We start from the raw sequence: 16171 nt of genomic DNA on the forward strand, positions 1-16171 counted from the left end.
GGTCTGGACTGGACAGGAGCAACGTGTCTCGGAGAAGAGTTACCAAAGGGAAGGAAGCGTGTTGTCTTGGAGCGATGGCTCGTGGAAGGAGCCATCAGGGCCGGAGCTGGGACCTAGGCCCGGCCCTAGCATGGCCCGATGCAGGACGCAAGGCAGGGAGCGAGAGGCTGGGACAGGAGCACAGCGGCGATCCCCTCGGCCGTTGCGCAGTAGCAATGCAGCGTTGCAGTGATTGACGCGACGGGGAAGAGGAACACCGCTAGGGGCGCCGTGCAGAGCCAGAGCCAGAGCCAGAGCAGCGCTCCACTGCCTGCCACTGGCAGGGAGAAGGAACCGAGGGCTGGCTGAGCTCTTTCCTGTGGGGCTCCACAGCCCACCCGAGGCCCTGCCCCATCCGGGGGCCCCCTTGTAAGGACCCTGGGCTCAGTACAGGCCGCACCAGCGAGTCCTGCCACCTGCTGGCCACCCGTTAACGCCGCTCTTCCCTGGTGCACTGAGATCAGAGTTACAACGGCGATGAAGCGTCCAATGGGAGTGAGAACCCCCTAGGGCCCCCCTCAACGCCCCGAGATACTCCTGCCACGCAGTAGCCCCTGCTAAGGGGCATTTCCCATTCACCCCATAAACACGTTCACCCACCCCAACCCTCCCGGACACCCACCTGGATGATTAGTGTGGCCACACACAGTTTGTGAAGAGGAAAACAAAGACACCTGCTATCTTCTTCAGCTGAAGCCGAACTTTATTTACGTCACGGTGCACAGTAAATAACTTAGAGGTGCACATAAATATTACATGGACTTGAGTGGAACGAACTGAGTCCCGTACAACACGGAGCAGCATCGGTACTGGGGTATTCTAAACAAGCTTTGGTGCACGTATTTGAGGACAGACAGTAGATTAACTGCATCACAGAGTCAAGGCCCTGTGTATTCTTTGCAATGCTGCGGTGCCACCACCTCTGGCAGACGAGTTACTTTCTCCAATTGTGCACCGGAACGGACAATTCGCTGTGTCCGGTACCCGGACATCAGATCCAATGGGCCCTTTACAAGCGGATCATGCAGCTGTCTTTCAGAAAGTGGCCTTTGAGAAGGGGCAGGTTTTGGGGAGCAGGCGAGGGCCTGTGGCCGCCAGGGAGGCCCAGCACTTTGCCTGGAATGCTGGAATCTCTCAGACTGGAGACTTCTATTAAACTGCTCAGTCGTTTACCAAATCCGCAGTCAGATTTAAGCTGGCCTCCCTGCCTTTCAGATTTCACAGTCACTTGTGAAGAGCAGCTCAGACGCCGCAATATTTCCGCCTGCCTGCGAACACAAGAGGAGGACGTTCCGGCTCGCAACCCTGCAGGACCAGCTGAAAGGTTCACTTTGAAAGCCCAGAAAGCGCATCTTCTGGAACGCGGCTCGGCAGCCAGCTTGAACTCTAACTCCCTCTGGGCAGGCGCAGGGCAGGGAATACACAGGGCCTGTGAACAGCTCATACAACACTAGTGAGGTTTATTTGTCCAAGTAAATATTCCTACATGGAGATGCCTATTTCTAGGTGGCTCTCCCATACATAAATATTGAGGTCTAAGATGGAGGGTCATTGTTGATCGAGGGGAGGCGGCTGGAGCTGCCTTTTCGCTTTCATTTGAAGGTATCTCCCTTTGCCGTCTTCAAAACGCCTCTTCTCATCTTCAGTTTCTACCTGTGGACCAGAAAAACCAAAGACTTGAGTACCAGAAAGCTCCCCGTGAACGGGGTGGGTGGGTGGGTAGAGAGAGCGCACTGCAGGTCAGCATGGCCACAGGTAGTAACAGAGGGTATGTCTACACTAGCACCCTAGTTCGAACTAGGGTGGTTAATGTAGGCAACCGGAGTTGCAAATGAAGCCCGGGATTTGAATTTCCCGGGCTTCATTTGCATCTTGCCGGGCGCTGCCATTTTTAAATGTCCGCTAGTGCGGACTCTGTGCCGTGCGGCTACACGCGGCACGGACTAGGTAGTTCGGACTAGGCTTCCTATTCTGAACTACCGTTACTCCTCGTGAATAGGAATAGGAAGCCTAGTCCGAACTACCTAGTCCGTGCTGCGTGTAGCCGCGCGGCACAGAGTCCGCACTAGTGGACATTTAAAAATGGCGGCGCCCGGCAAGATGCAAATGAAGCCCGGGAAATTCAAATCCTGGGCTTCATTTGCAACTCCGGTTGCCTACATGACCACCCTAGTTCAAACTAGGGTGGTAGTGTAGACACACCCAGAGTCTCTGCCTGGCAGACGTGCTCAGTTCTCTACAGGGCACAGAGGGGACTCTGCCAGCGGACCCACAGGCAATGTGTTTTCTTAGAGACACTTCCCAAGGGGGGGTGGTTGCTTCAAAGAACCGCGGGAGCCAGGGCACCTGGAGGACAGCCCCAGCCTCTGGTGCACGCAGCAAAGACACGTCTGCGGGAGGGAACGTTCTGTTCTGCACTGAGATCGGTACCCTCAAGCATCTCCCCAAACAAAAGCGCTGGCAGCCCCTTCAGGGAAAAGGCAGCGAGAGCAGGTCTGCCAGGCGTTCCGGGGAACCCTCTCAGTTATGCCCCGGAAGGTCTGCTACGTGGGTTAGCCAGGAAAGTAAATCAATTCCTCAGGCACGTACGGCAGCTTTTCATTTCTTAGCCAAGCACACGCTGCCAAGTCCCTGCTGGGATCACATCTGCGTGGCCGTGTGTTTGAGAAATTCCTGAGTCGGTTTACTTGAGCTACAACTGTGCGCGCTTTCACATCCCCTCTGCACAGCACTTGGCAGCAGGTACCCCTGCGAATCGTGTTTGGGTGAACACATTCATTACTCACGGAGAAATACTTCAGCACAGTTCTGCGGGTGGGTTACAACCAGAGGCTGGCAGCAAGAGAACGTTGAAGTCCTGTTATTTCTCACGTCCAGAGCAGCAGGGGGAACGCTGCACTCTCCTGCCCAGCCTGGCTAATAGCCATTAAGGACCTAACCTCCATGAATTTATCTAGTTCTCTTTTAAACCGTTATAGTCCTGGCCTTCACAACCTCCTCCGGCAAGGAGTTCCACAGGTTGACAATGCGCTGTGTGAAGAAGAACTTCCTTTTATTTGTTTTAAACCTGCTGCCCATTAATTTCATTTGGTGGCCCCTAGTTCTGATATTGTGGGAACAAGTAAAGAACTTTTCCTTATTCACTTTCTCCACACCACTCAGGATTTTATAGACCTCGATCATCTCCCCCCTTAGTCGCCTCTTTTCCAAGCTGAAAAGTCCCAGTCTCTTTAATCTCTCCTCATATGGGACCCGTTCCAAACCCCTCAGCATTTTAGTTGCCCTTCTCTGAACCTTTTCTAATGCCAGTGTCTCATTTTTGAGAGGTGGGGTCCACATCTGTGCGCAGTATTCCAGATGTGGGCGTCCCATGGATTTATATAGCGGCAATAAGATGTTCCCCGTCTTATTCTCTATCCCTTGTTTAATGATTCCTAACATCCTCTTTGCTTTTTTGACGGCCGCTGCGCACTGTGTGGACGTCTCCAGAGAACTGTCCATGATGACGCCAAGATCTCTGTCCTGACCCTTGGAAAGCCCCACTAGTTCCCTCTCTCCACTCTGAAAATGGACCATTTAGTCCTAGCCTGCAGTCCAGGGACGCTCGCCCCCACCCTCCCCTGCAGACACACGTAGCCAGCCTGCGTTTCGCCGCATCCCCGCAGCAGTGAGCAGGGCAGTGAAGCCTCAGGGGAGCTGCTGAGCTTACCCAAGTGACAAGGCCAGACGGGCTCTGGACCAGCCTGCTGCTGGAAACATCCTCCAGAGGGTTTAGGGGACGGGCCTTTTCCGTTTGCCAGATTCATTCCTAAGCCGGGCAACAGCTCCAGCAGCAAGGAGGCAGCAGGCACTAGGCAGGTGGGAACACATGCAGATGGGTGCACGGCTTAGACATCCGGAGACCCATGTAAGGTACATGATGGGTACGCACCCGCGCCCCGCCGGCACGGCCAAGGCACGCACCGGGCACGCACCCGCGCCCCGCCGGCACGGCCAGGGCACGCACCGGGCACGCACCCGCACCCCGCCGGCACGGCCAGGGTACGCACCGGGCACGCACCCGCGCCCCGCCGGCACGGCCAGGGCATGAACCGGGTACGCACCCGCGCCCCGCCGGCACGGCCAGGGCACACACCGGGCACACACCCGCACCCCGCCGGCACGGCCAGGGCACACACCGGGCACGCACCCGCACCCCGCCGGCACGGCCAGGGCATGAACCGGGTACGCACCCGCGCCCCGCCGGCACGGCCAGGGCACACACCGGGTACGCACCCGCGCCCCGCCGGCACGGCCAGGGCATGAACCGGGTACGCACCCGCACCCCGCCAGCACGGCCAGGGCACACACCGGGCACACACCCGCACCCCGCCGGCACGGCCAGGGCACACACCGGGCACACACCCGCGCCCCGCCGGCACGGCCAGGGCACACACCGGGCACACACCCGCACCCCGCCGGCACGGCCAGGGCACACACCGGGCACACACCCGCACCCCGCCAGCACGGCCAGGGCACGCACCGGGCACGCACCCACGCCCCGCCGGCACGGCCAGGGCACACACCGGGCACGCACCCGCACCCCGCCGGCACGGCCAGGGCACACACCGGGCACGCACCCGCGCCCCGCCGGCACGGCCAGGGTACGCACCGGGCACGCACCCGCGCCCCGCCGGCACGGCCAGGGCACGCACCGGGCACGCACCCGCGCCCCGCCGGCACGGCCAGGGCACACACCGGGCACACACCCGCACCCCGCCAGCACGGCCAGGGCACGCACCGGGCACGCACCCACGCCCCGCCGGCACGGCCAGGGCATGCACCGGGTACGCACCCGCACCCCGCCGGCACGGCCAGGGCACACACCAGGCACACACCCGCGCCCTGCCGGCACGGCCAGGGCACGCACCAGGCACGCACCCGCACCCCGCCGGCACGGCCAGGGCACGCACCGGGCACGCACCCGCACCCCGCCGGCACGGCCAGGGCACGCACCGGGCACGCACCCGCGCCCCGCCGGCACGGCCAGGGCACGCACCGGGCACGCACCCGCGCCCCGCCGGCACGGCCAGGGCACGCACCGGGCACGCACCCGCGCCCCGCCAGCACGGCCAGGGCACGCACCGGGTACGCACCCGCACCCCGCCGGCACGGCCAGGGCACACACCAGGCACGCACCCGCGCCCCGCCGGCACGGCCAGGGTACGCACCGGGCACGCACCCGCACCCCGCCGGCACGGTCAGGGCACACACCAGGCACGCACCCGCACCCCGCCGGCACGGCCAGGGCACACACCGGGCACGCACCCGCGCCCCGCCGGCACGGCCAGGGCACGCACCGGGCACGCACCTGCGCCCCGCCGGCATGGCCAGGGTACACACCGGGCACGCACCCGCATCCTGCCGGCACGGCCAGGGCACACACCGGGCACGCACCCGCGCCCCGCCGGCACGGCCAGGGCACACACCGGATATGCACCCGCACCCCGCAGGCACGGCCAGGGCACACACCGGGCACACACCGGGCACGCACCCGCGCCCCGCCGGCACGGCCAGGGCACACACCGGGCACGCACCCGCATCCCACCGGCATGGCCAGGGCACACACTGGGCATGCACTGCACCCCACCAGCACAGCCAGGGCACGCACTGGATACGCACCCGCACCCCGCCGGCACGGCCAGGGCACACACCGGGCACGCACCCGCACCCCACCGGCACGGCCAGGGCACACACCAGGCACGCACCCGCACCCCGCCGGCACGGCCAGGGCACACACTGGGCACATACCGGGCACGCACCCGCACCCCGCCGGCACAGCCAGGGCACATGCCGCACCCCACCAGCATGGCCAGGGCACACACTCACATCCCGCCATCACGGCCAGCGCACACACTGGGCACGCACCGCGCCCGCCGGCGCAGCCACACACTACTTGCCTAAGCTGTCCCTCACCATCTACCCTGCGACAAACCGGTGCTGGGGGCTTCCCACGTCCATGCTTGATGATCTTGATGAGGTCTTGCATGATCTCAAAATAAAAAAGGAGTCCTATAAAAAATGGAAACTAGGACAACTAACAAAGGAGGAATATAGGCAAGCAACACGGGAATGCAGGGGCAAGATTAGAAAGGCAAAGGCACAAAATGAGATCAAACTAGCTACAGGCATAAAGGGAAACAAGAAGACCTTTTATAAATACATTAAAAGGAAGAGGAAGACCAAGGACAGGGTAGGCCCACTGCTTAGTGAGGAGGGAGAAGCAGTAACAGGGAACTTGGAAATGGCGGAGATGCTCAATGACTTCTTTGTTTCGGTCTTCACCGAGAAGTCTGGAGGTGTGCCTAACGTAGTGAATACAAGCAGAGAGAGGGTAAGTTTAGAAGATAGGATACACAAAGAACAAGTTAAAAATCACTTAGGAAAGTTAGATGTCAGCAAGTCACCAGGTCCTGATGAAATGCATCCCAGGATACTCAAGGAGCTGATAGAGGAGGTATCTGAGCCTTTAGCTATGATCTTTGAAAAATCATGGCAGACAGGGGAGATTCCAGAAGACTGGAAAAGGGCAAATATTGTGCCCATCTATAAAAAGGGGAATAAGAACAACCCAGGAAACTACAGACCGGTCAGTTTAACGTCTGTCCCAGGGAAGATAATGGAGCAGGTAATTAAGGAAATCATATGCAAACACTTGGAAGGTAATAAAGTGATAGGGAATAGCCAGCATGGGTTTGTGAAGAACAAGTCATGCCAAACTAATCTGATAGCTTTCTTTGATAAGATAACGAGCCTTGTGGATAAGGGAGAAGTGGTGGATGTTATATACCTAGACTTTAGTAAGGCATTTGATACGGTCTCGCATGATATTCTTATTGATAAACTAGGCAAATATAACTTAGATAGGGCCACGATAAGGTGGGTGCATAATTGGTTGGATAACCGTAGTCAGAGAGTTGTTGTTAACGTTGCTAAATCCTGCTGGAAAGGGATAACAAGTGGAGTTCCGCAAGGGTCTGTTTTGGGACCCGTACTGTTCAATATCTTCATCAATGATGTAGATATTGGGATAGAGAGTACGCTTATTAAGTTTGCAGATGATACCAAACTGGGTGGGGTTGCAACTTCTTTGGAGGATAGGGACATAATTCAAAATGACGTTAGCAAGTTAGAGAAATGGTCAGAGGTAAACAGGATGAGGTTTAATAAAGAGAAATGCAAAGTGCTCCACTTAGGAAGGAACAATCAGTTCCATACATACAAGATGGGAAGCGACTGTCTAGGAAGGAGCATGGCGGAAAGGGATCTAGGGGTCATAGTGGACCACAAGTTGAATATGAGTCAACAGTGTGATGCTGTTGCAAAAAAAGCAAATATGATTCTAGGTTGTATCAACAGGTGTGTTGTAAGCAAAACTCGTGAAGTCATTCTGCCGCTCATCTCTGCACTAGTTAGGCCTCAGCTGGAGTACTGTGTCCAGTTCTGGGCGCCGCATTTCAAGAAAGATGTGGAGAAATTGGAAAGGGTACAGAGAAGAGCGACAAGAATGATTAAAGGTCTAGAGAACATGACCTATGAAGCCAGGCTTCATGAACTGGGCTTGTTTAGTTTGGAAAAAAGAAGATTAAGAGGGGACATGATAGCAGTTTTCAAATATCTAAAAGGGTGTCACAAGGAGGAAGGAGAAAATTTGTTCCTCTTGGTTTCTGAGGACAGGACAAGGAGTAATGGGCTTAAAGTGCAGCAGGGGAGGTTTAGATTGGACATTAGGAAAAAATTCCTAACTGTCAGGGTGGTCAAATATTGGAATAAATTGCCAAGGGAGGTGGTGGAGTCTCCCTCTCTAGAGATATTTAAGAACAGGTTAGCTAGACATCTGTCAGGGATGGTGTAGACGGAGCTTGGTCCTGCCTTAAGGGCGGGGGGCTGGACTCGATGACCTCTCGAGGTCCCTTCCAGGCCTATGATTCTATGATTCTAGATACCCTGGAGGGGATGGACCGAAGACAATGACCAAGCCATTTGTCTCATGCCATCCATCTCCAGCCTTCCACAAACAGAGGCCAGGGACACCATTTCTACCCCCTGGCTAATAGCACTCCATGGACCCAACCTCCATGAATTTATCTCACTTCTCTTTAAACTCTTTTATAGTTCTAACCTTCACAGCCTCCTGCAGCAAGGAGTTCCACAGGTTGACTATTTGCTTTGTGAAGAAGAACTTTCTGTTATTAGTTTGAAGCCTGCTACCCATTCATTTCATTTGGTGTCCTCTAGTCCTTCTATTATGGGAACTACTGAAGAACTTTTCTTTATGCACCCTCTCCACACCACTCATGCTTTTATAGACCTCTATCCTGTCCCCCCTCAGTCTCCTCTTTTCTAAGCTGAAAAGTCCCAGTCTCTTTAGCCTCTCTTCATATGGGAACCTGTTCCAAACCCCTGATCATTTTAGTTGCCCTCCCCTCTTCCACTCTCTCTCTTCCCCTCTCCCACCTCCTTTTCCCAGTCTCCCCGAGTTTTGTTCAATAAAGAGAGTTTCTATTTTTGACCACATGTGTCCTTTATTTTGAACATCAGGAAGGGGGGCTAGAGAGGGGTAAGTGGAAGGAGGTGAGGGAGGAATGGGGTACAAGCCCCTGATGGGGAGGACTGGGCTGGCTCTGTGGGCTCCTCAGGGTGGAAGCTCTCCTGCAGCCCCCCAATTGACCCCCCCCCCCCAGATGGCAGCCTGTGGAAAGCGCAGCCGGGCTGATGGCCGAGTGCTGTGATGTGCCGAGCGTGGGCACTCAGGGCACTCCAAGCCAGGACTGCTTTGCAAGCGGGGAACCCTGAGAACTGTTTGTCCGGGGTGGGGGTCGGGTCCCTTTAAGCACAGCCCTCGACTAGCCTGAGGCAGCAGCTCCACGCTCTAAGTCCTCCTCTGATGCCCTGCCGGCACTGCTTCCGGCCATCCTTAGCCCCGGTTCAGGGTCCACTCAGTGTGGACATGCTAGTTCGAATTAGCAAAACGCTAATTCGAACTAGTTTTTAAGTCTGGATGCGCTAATTCGAATTAGCTTAACTATTCGAACTAAGTTAGTTCGAATTAGCGCTGTAGTGTAGACATACCCTCAAGGACCTGGCGAATACCCCCCAGGCCTGTGGCTCAGGTCCAGCCATGCGCATCCGTGGCGAGGGGCCGGTGGCCCTGGGACAGGGGGTCTGGGCGGAGCGGCAGAGCTGACGTGCTCCCGACTGAGGAGCAGAAAGACCCGTCCCCCTTCCCCTCGCACACCAGAGCCTGGGGGGGGGATAGTAGATTGTGGGCACCCCGTGGCTCTGGGATGGGGCCCAAAACGAGGGGTTCAGCGTGCAGGCGGGGACCATTGGGAAGCAGGCTGGGGGGGGGCTGGGCGGGGGGAGGCATAAGGATCTTGCACAAAAAGGGGGGTTTGCACAAAACGGAAACATCCACACGGCTTGTTTTTGCGCAAAAATGGATCGGAAGAGATTATGCAAATGAAGAGCGAGAAAGTGCTAATCTGTGCTTCATTTGCATTGACTTCCGGCAAAGCGCGTAGTGCAGCCACGGCCTGTGGGACAAGGGCGGGGGGGCGAGGAAAGGGAAACCCTGCGGAACCTCAGCTGGGCAGGTGGGGGATGGGCCCGAGCCCCTTTTCGCCGTGGGGATCAGGACGTACCGGGAGCAGAACCCCTCGCCCCCGAATCACTGGGACCGTCTCCTCCGGCGCGAGCGAGGCTCGTGAGATGGGCCGAGGCGGACGGGAAGGTGGCGAGTAGGGGGGTACAGCGTAATTGTGGGGGGTGGCCCCTGGAGATGAGGCTGAGCTCACAGTGGTCTGAGGTCCTGGATGCCCTTGCCAGGAAAAAACGGGAAAGGTGGCCGGGGAACGGAGAGCCTGGGTCCATTGTGCAGCCTGGTAGGGCGACATGGAGTCGTCAAAACCGGCGTTTGCCAGCCTGCTTGCCCTGGACGAGCCCGGCTGCAGGGGCGACGGAGGCTGCCGGGAGGGGCACTTCCAGGCCCGTATGCGGAGGGGGCGAGGGGTGCAAACGCACTCCCCCCATGGTGACCCAGGGCCCCTGTAATGGCCAAGCTGGGTCGGGGACTGCCCGAGGCAGGGGGAAGAAATCAGCATTTTGGGGGGGGAGGGAAGGGACCCCCAAACCCACCAGCGTCTCCCAGCCGCGGGGTTCGCCAGTTCATCAGCAAGCCTGGAGTCGTCCCACGGGGGGCTCGGGGCCGCTGGCTCCAGGGAAAGGAGGCTCAGGCGGGAGGCGTTGGCGTTGGCTCCAGGGCAAGCAGCCTGTTCCTGCACCAGGCGGGGACGTGCCCTGAGGCATAGAAGCGGCCTCGTAGAGCGGCCCAGGGAAGAGCAAAGCCCCCGGCAGCCAGTCTCTGGGGCATCCCCCCCCGGCCCTGCGGTGGGGAGGGAGCCAGCGAGCGCCGCGGGTCCCGGGCTCCGGCTGTCCCAGGAAGGCCGAGCCCAGCTCCGAGCGCCGGCAGATGGCTCATGCGGGCTCGCCGGGGGAGCAGGCCTCACGTTCCCACGGCCAGTGTCCGGGGCAGGCGCGTTCCCCCCGCCCGTCCTCGTGTGCTTGCTCCGTGGGAGCCCCCAGTGAGCCCCTGGGGCCGGGATTAGTGCGAGGAGCGTTTCCCTTTGCCCCGCAGGGCTGGTTAAAGGCTCTCTAGGGGGTGGGGGCGCCCTGCGCAGCCCTGCAAAGACCTGGGCTTGCCCCTCTCTGGGCGGCGGTGGCTTCCCTGGGGCAGGCGGCTGAACGGCTCCCTGGGCCCACTGGCAGGCAGCAAGCTGCAGGGCTGCTGGGCCCTCGCTCGGCTTCGCCTGTCACCTTCAATCTCCTACGCAGTCCCTCAGCGAGCTACAGTGCGCGCGTGCGAGCGTGCGAGATCACCATGGCCTGCAGGGTGAGTGTGAATAGAATCATTTCACCACTCCCCGTTTCCACTGCCACTAACCTCTCCTGGCAGGCTCTTCTGAACTCCGCTATGTTTACAAACGTGGGCTCACATTCACAAAAAAGCCCCCCCCCCCCCCGCCCCGAAATTCCTGTGCACGGGCCTGACTTCTTATGGGGCTTGAATGACTCGTGGGAAGGCTGCTGAGGGGTCGGCTCCCCTGGGGCTTAAACTCGTTGTGGAGGGGCCAGGACGTGACGACCAAGCACCTTCAGTGTCACTCGCGTGTCCTTCGGCGCACGACGCTCAAACACCCGTCAGCTCCGCGTACGCGCCCGGCCCCCCCCAACCGGCCTCGAACCCACTTGCCGGGCAGGGCACTGAGCTCAGCCGGCATGGCGGGCAGATCACTACACGCCCCGCCGCACCGCTTCCCCCGGCGGGGGGCGGCCAATGCTGCACGGTGGCCCCGAGGCGTCTGCCACCTCTCCCCCCTCACTGGGCAGGCTGGGCCGAGGCCTCCCAGCCGGACGAGTCTGTGGAACATGCTGGACGGGCCTCGTGTCGCTCTCCCAGCACGGCGCAAGGGCCGATGGCGCCGACGCAGCACGCGAGGGCCACGGCAGCGACTCAGCACTCCACTATCCCCTCGCCTACTCGCCCCTCCCCACCGAGCTGCTGGGGCTGCCGGAGCGCACAGGCACCCACCCGCAGCCGCAGGGCTGGAGCCCGAGGCAACGCCCAACGAGCGGCAGTGGCGGGGACTCACCGACGAGAAAGCCCGGAGCATTTCTCCCCAGCGCTGGCACTGAACAAAGGTTGGAGCTGCCAGCGCAGATGCCAAGCCGTGACTCATCAGTTCAAGGGGGAACCGGAGGCGGGGGAGGACACGGACGTGAACTCCCTCTTGCAGGGAAGAACGCTGCGCCGGTTTCACTGAGCTCCAGGGACCGAGAGATCACCTCGACCGCCCCCCTGGCTGTCACCGGCCACCCCAGGGCAGCCCCATGCCCGAATGCGGAGCCCAGGGACACGTTAAACTGACACATTGTCAAGTTCGCAGGAGACACGCCGTTGTGTGCGCCAGGCAGCACCGGAAGAGATGGAGCGAAGCCTCTGGAACAGCGAGAGACGCCTGAGGATCCCAGCCCGCGATCCACGCCGCCTGCCGCAGAGGAGACCCCCAAGGGTCCCTGCCCGTCTGACCTGGGGGGAGATTCCTTCCTGACCCCGCGTCTGGCGCCCAGCCGGACATGGTCACGCAAGCAAGACGCACCAGCTGGGCAGACACAAAGGAGTCTCTGGCCGCCCCCAAGGCAGCCTGCCCAGCTGGGACGATTTCCAGTGTTTGAGAAAATGGGTGCGTGTGGGGGGGAGAATCAAGCACCCAGATTACAAATGTGCGCGGGGGGGAGGGGGAGGGGGAGGGAGAGAAGGGCGTTCCTCCCCGACCCCTGCAGTTGACACACTGGAGCTGTGGAGCAGGAGCCGCCAAGCCAGATGGGACCCCCACACACCCGCCGCCCAAGCCCACAGCTGGCAGAACCTCTTGCAGAGGCGCCGTCGGCCTTTGATGCAGACTCCAGGAGGCAGCGAGCCCTCCAGCCCAGTAACTCGCCCAGTGTTCGCTGGCCTCCCTGCACCTCGTATCGAAGCTGAACTGCACCTTTGTCTGCAAGCTCCCGCCAGCCCATCTCCACTCCACGCCAGCCCCTGCCCCCACAACCAGGCACCTCGCGACCTTCCCTTCAGCAGCTCCCTGGGAGCCTTCCCTTGGGAGGGTCCTTTCCCAGGCCCGGGAACAGCTGGGGGTTCTCCAAACGCTCCAGGTCTCCACATCCTTCCTGGCGGGCGGGCCCAGAATCGGACATAGCCCCAGCAGCGGCCACCCAAGACCCTGTCCCGGCTGCTGCCTGCTGCTCCCCTTTTCGCCCCAGCCCTGTGCAGAGCGCTCCTGTCCCGCAATGGCACCCAGGCCCTTGTCGGAATCACGGGGGGCCGAGTCTGCCTTCCCCTGGACCTGGCATTGGTGTTCTTGGCTCCCCGCGGGGCGTGCCTGGCATCTGGCGGGATTCAAGCACCGTTTCTTGGACGGTGGCCGTGGCAGCTAGCAATTCCCATCACTGAGCATACGCTGGCCTCGTTGCGCATCGCCCCACCCAGCTGTGCCTCTTCTGCAGCCTTCTCCTGCACAGGGCTGGTCAACAGCACGCTGGCAGAAATGCAGATGCTGCTGGAGCCAAGGATGATCCCTGTCGGACCCCACCAGAAACAGGCCTGCTTCTCGTAGCTCCCTGCTAGCTGGGGCTCTGGAGGAGCCGAGTTTCCTCCCATCGGACGCGCTAATCCCACACCAGTCACCTTCTCTAATCCACGTGTCACGGGGCAGGCGGCCAAATGCCTTGGCGAACCCAAGCAAGTCCAGCAGCGCCTGCACCGGGCAGAGCAGCGGGACGGAAGAACGCACGGCGGGAACAGACGAGAGCTCCTTCTGTGTGGCTAAAGGAACGCCGGCCACACGGCTCCCTCCAGCGGGGCTCTGGGATTCTACAAAGACCCTGTCACCTCTCAGACGATTTACTCACAGGGCCCGGAGGGCTGAGCGCGCTCTAACTAGGAACACGATGGGGGCTCTGGTGCGCCCCAATTCCCTCCACTAGCACGTGGCAGAAGCGAAAGGCAACGCAGCACATGGTGCCCTGCCTGGGAGAAGCCATTAAAAATGCAGCATCCTGCGCAGCAGGGGAACAATACACATTAATTATTAAATTCCTGCCCAGAAGAGAGATCTGTGCATCCGTCAGCTCCAGGAGCTGCATCCCCCATGGCTGCTCTGGGCCTGCCAGGGAGGGGAGCTACTCTGCAGCTGACAGCCACGGGCGGAGGCCAATGCGGAAGGTCAGAGCCACCAAGCGGACGACCCGACCATGACTCAGCACTAAGTGACTTGCCCTTCCCTGGCTGTTAACAGTCCCAGCCACCTATATTGCTGGTGTTACAGCGTCTGCCTGCACGGCTACTGGCCGACCGCCAATGCTCACTCATGCTCCGTGGTGCACCCGGGGTGCTGCCTGCCTCCTTCCCTTGGAGTTACAAGCCAAGCGATGGCTGGAATTGGCTGGGCTGGGCTCTCCGGGCTGCAGAGCAAGTCCCATAGCAGGTCAAAGCTCTGGAGAGACTCGGAGCTTTGGTGCAAGCCCCAGAATCAGCTCATGTGGAATGGCCGTTCTGGCCCTAGCCAAGGCCAGCGAGGGGGTTGCTCATCTCTCTAGTTAAACAGGGGGCTGCCACAGACATACCTCCTCCACAGACTGCGGCTAGCAGAGTCACAAACTCCGACTGCCTTGCCCGGTGACACGCCGCCTGCCACAGTCAGCCCTCTCCACACCAGCCCTGTCTGCCCCCTCTGCAGGGCTTGGGGGTCCCTTTCCACACACAGGAGAATGGGGATGTTTTATCCAGGCAATTACAGAGAGAGCGAGAGAGAGAGAGCGCTCATTTCGGGTGTGTCTAGACTACAGGGTTTTGTTGACAAGAGTGGACTTCTGTCGACAAAACTATCCCTGCGTCTACACTGCCGCCGAGTTCTGTTGACAGAACACCGACAGAACTCGCCAGTTTTGTCGACGGCTGTAACCCTCATTCTCCGAGGAATAACGCCTTCTGTCCACGGAGTTCTGTCCACAGGAGGCGTTATTGCACCTACACCGTCCTTTGCGTCCACACTCTCATGCCGACAAAGCGGCTTGCTTTGTTGACAGAACTGGATGTCGTCTAGACGCTCTTTGTCGACAGTATCTGTTTAGACGTACCCTTCCAGAGCAGCTCAGCGCTGGGGAGCCACAAAACCTGGCTCCCCTCTGGACTGCACATGCTCCCGGGACGGGGCTGGCTCAGTCAGTAACAAGCCCGGCTGGAACGCCCTGGTAGGTGCATGTCCCAGTGCTGTGTGTGTCGGGCGGGGAGGACGCACAGCCAGGGTCAGACAGGCCTGGTCGTACCGCTACACCCGTGGGAGCTCCGGGCCGGACCGTTCCCAGGCAGGTTAGACCAAGCTCTTCCAAGGCAGCAGACCAGTTCATACCACGGACCCCACAGAGGGAAACAGCGGCCCCAAGTCACCTGTTCAGCCTTGATGCCCTCCAGGGTCATCCCTCGGGGGGCAGGACCTGGGGCAAACCTCCCCCCCAGACACAGGGCAACTCTTGCTGACCCTGCTCCGCCCCTGGCTGAAGCCCCCTCGCCTGAGCGACACAGGACCTGGTGCGGGGCGGCAGCAGGGGCTGGCCCCCTCGTGTACTGACCGCGGTGGCGGGAGCTGGAGCGACCCACAAGCTGGCTCTGCCCCACCGCCCTCTGCTTCGCCGCACGGTGGGGAGCGGGGCCCCTTGGGCCGGGCGCTCTGCTCCCCGCTGCCTCGTGCGGCCGGCGGAGCCGAGCAGGCTGCTGGGTTGCTCCGATGAGTGGGGGAAGGGGAGGCGACCCCCCTCCTGCTGCCCGCCCCAGGTAATACCACAGGCTCTGCCCCGGCCCAGATGGACTGGCTACCGCACCCTTTAACGCATGGGCTCCCAAACTGGGGGGCGGGCGTGAAGAAATTCTGGGGGACGCGCAAGGCGGCTCAACCCTCCCCCTCCCCCTCCTAGGCTTTGCTGCTATTTTTGTTTTTCGGCCCCAGTCAGTTCCTTTTCCTTTGCTTAACAAGTTTTGCTGCTATTTTGGGGGGAGGGGCGTGATGCCGAAAGGTTTGGGAACCACTGCTTTAAAGGGCAGCCGGTCGTGACAGGCTCCCGGTGGCTGGGTCTGCCACCTCCCCAGGTCGTCTGTTCTGCTGGCTGATTGACCCTCCCTTAAAACCCCTCTCTCACTTGCAGCCTCTCCACGTGAGGGACGGGGAAGGAACCAAGCGGCGCCGTGACCCGGTGCCAGAGGGGAGATCAAAATGGACCCAGGCTCAGCCCTGCCCAGGCCACTCAACTAAGCTGCCAGCTCAGACTGCTAGACAAGCAGGGCTGGAGGCGCGTTCCCTCCCACGCAGGGCCCTGGCGAGCGCCGCTCAGCACTCCCCGCTCTGGCCCAAGGCTGGACAGCCGCATGCTTGGCGAGAGCAGCCGAGTCTGGTCCTGAATCCTCATCTCCCTTCTGGCGTCCATGGGAGGATTCATCCACGTTGCTGCTCTTTTCCAACGGGAAACCTGCAAACGAAGCGCT

General features: G+C 60.2%; 1 protein-coding gene across 3 annotated transcripts in view; it reads right to left on the reverse strand.

The window, feature by feature from the left end:
- Positions 1 to 715: 715 nt before the first annotated feature.
- Positions 716 to 16171, reverse strand: part of ACOT7 (acyl-CoA thioesterase 7) — a 126849-nt gene continuing 111393 nt past the window's right edge. For 2 of the 3 annotated variants that reach the window (XM_075906808.1, XM_075906807.1), the window contains one exon: positions 717 to 1692. In XM_075906808.1, the coding sequence (XP_075762923.1) occupies positions 1588 to 1692 (105 nt within the window). In that variant the 3' untranslated portion in view covers positions 717 to 1587. Of the gene's footprint in view, positions 1693 to 16171 lie in introns of all 3 variants that reach the window. The other variant, XM_075906806.1, reaches the window with a different exon arrangement.

The sequence above is a fragment of the Pelodiscus sinensis genome, chromosome 23 (genome assembly GCF_049634645.1).
Source record: "Pelodiscus sinensis isolate JC-2024 chromosome 23, ASM4963464v1, whole genome shotgun sequence".
In the NCBI taxonomy this organism is placed as follows: domain Eukaryota; kingdom Metazoa; phylum Chordata; order Testudines; family Trionychidae; genus Pelodiscus; species Pelodiscus sinensis.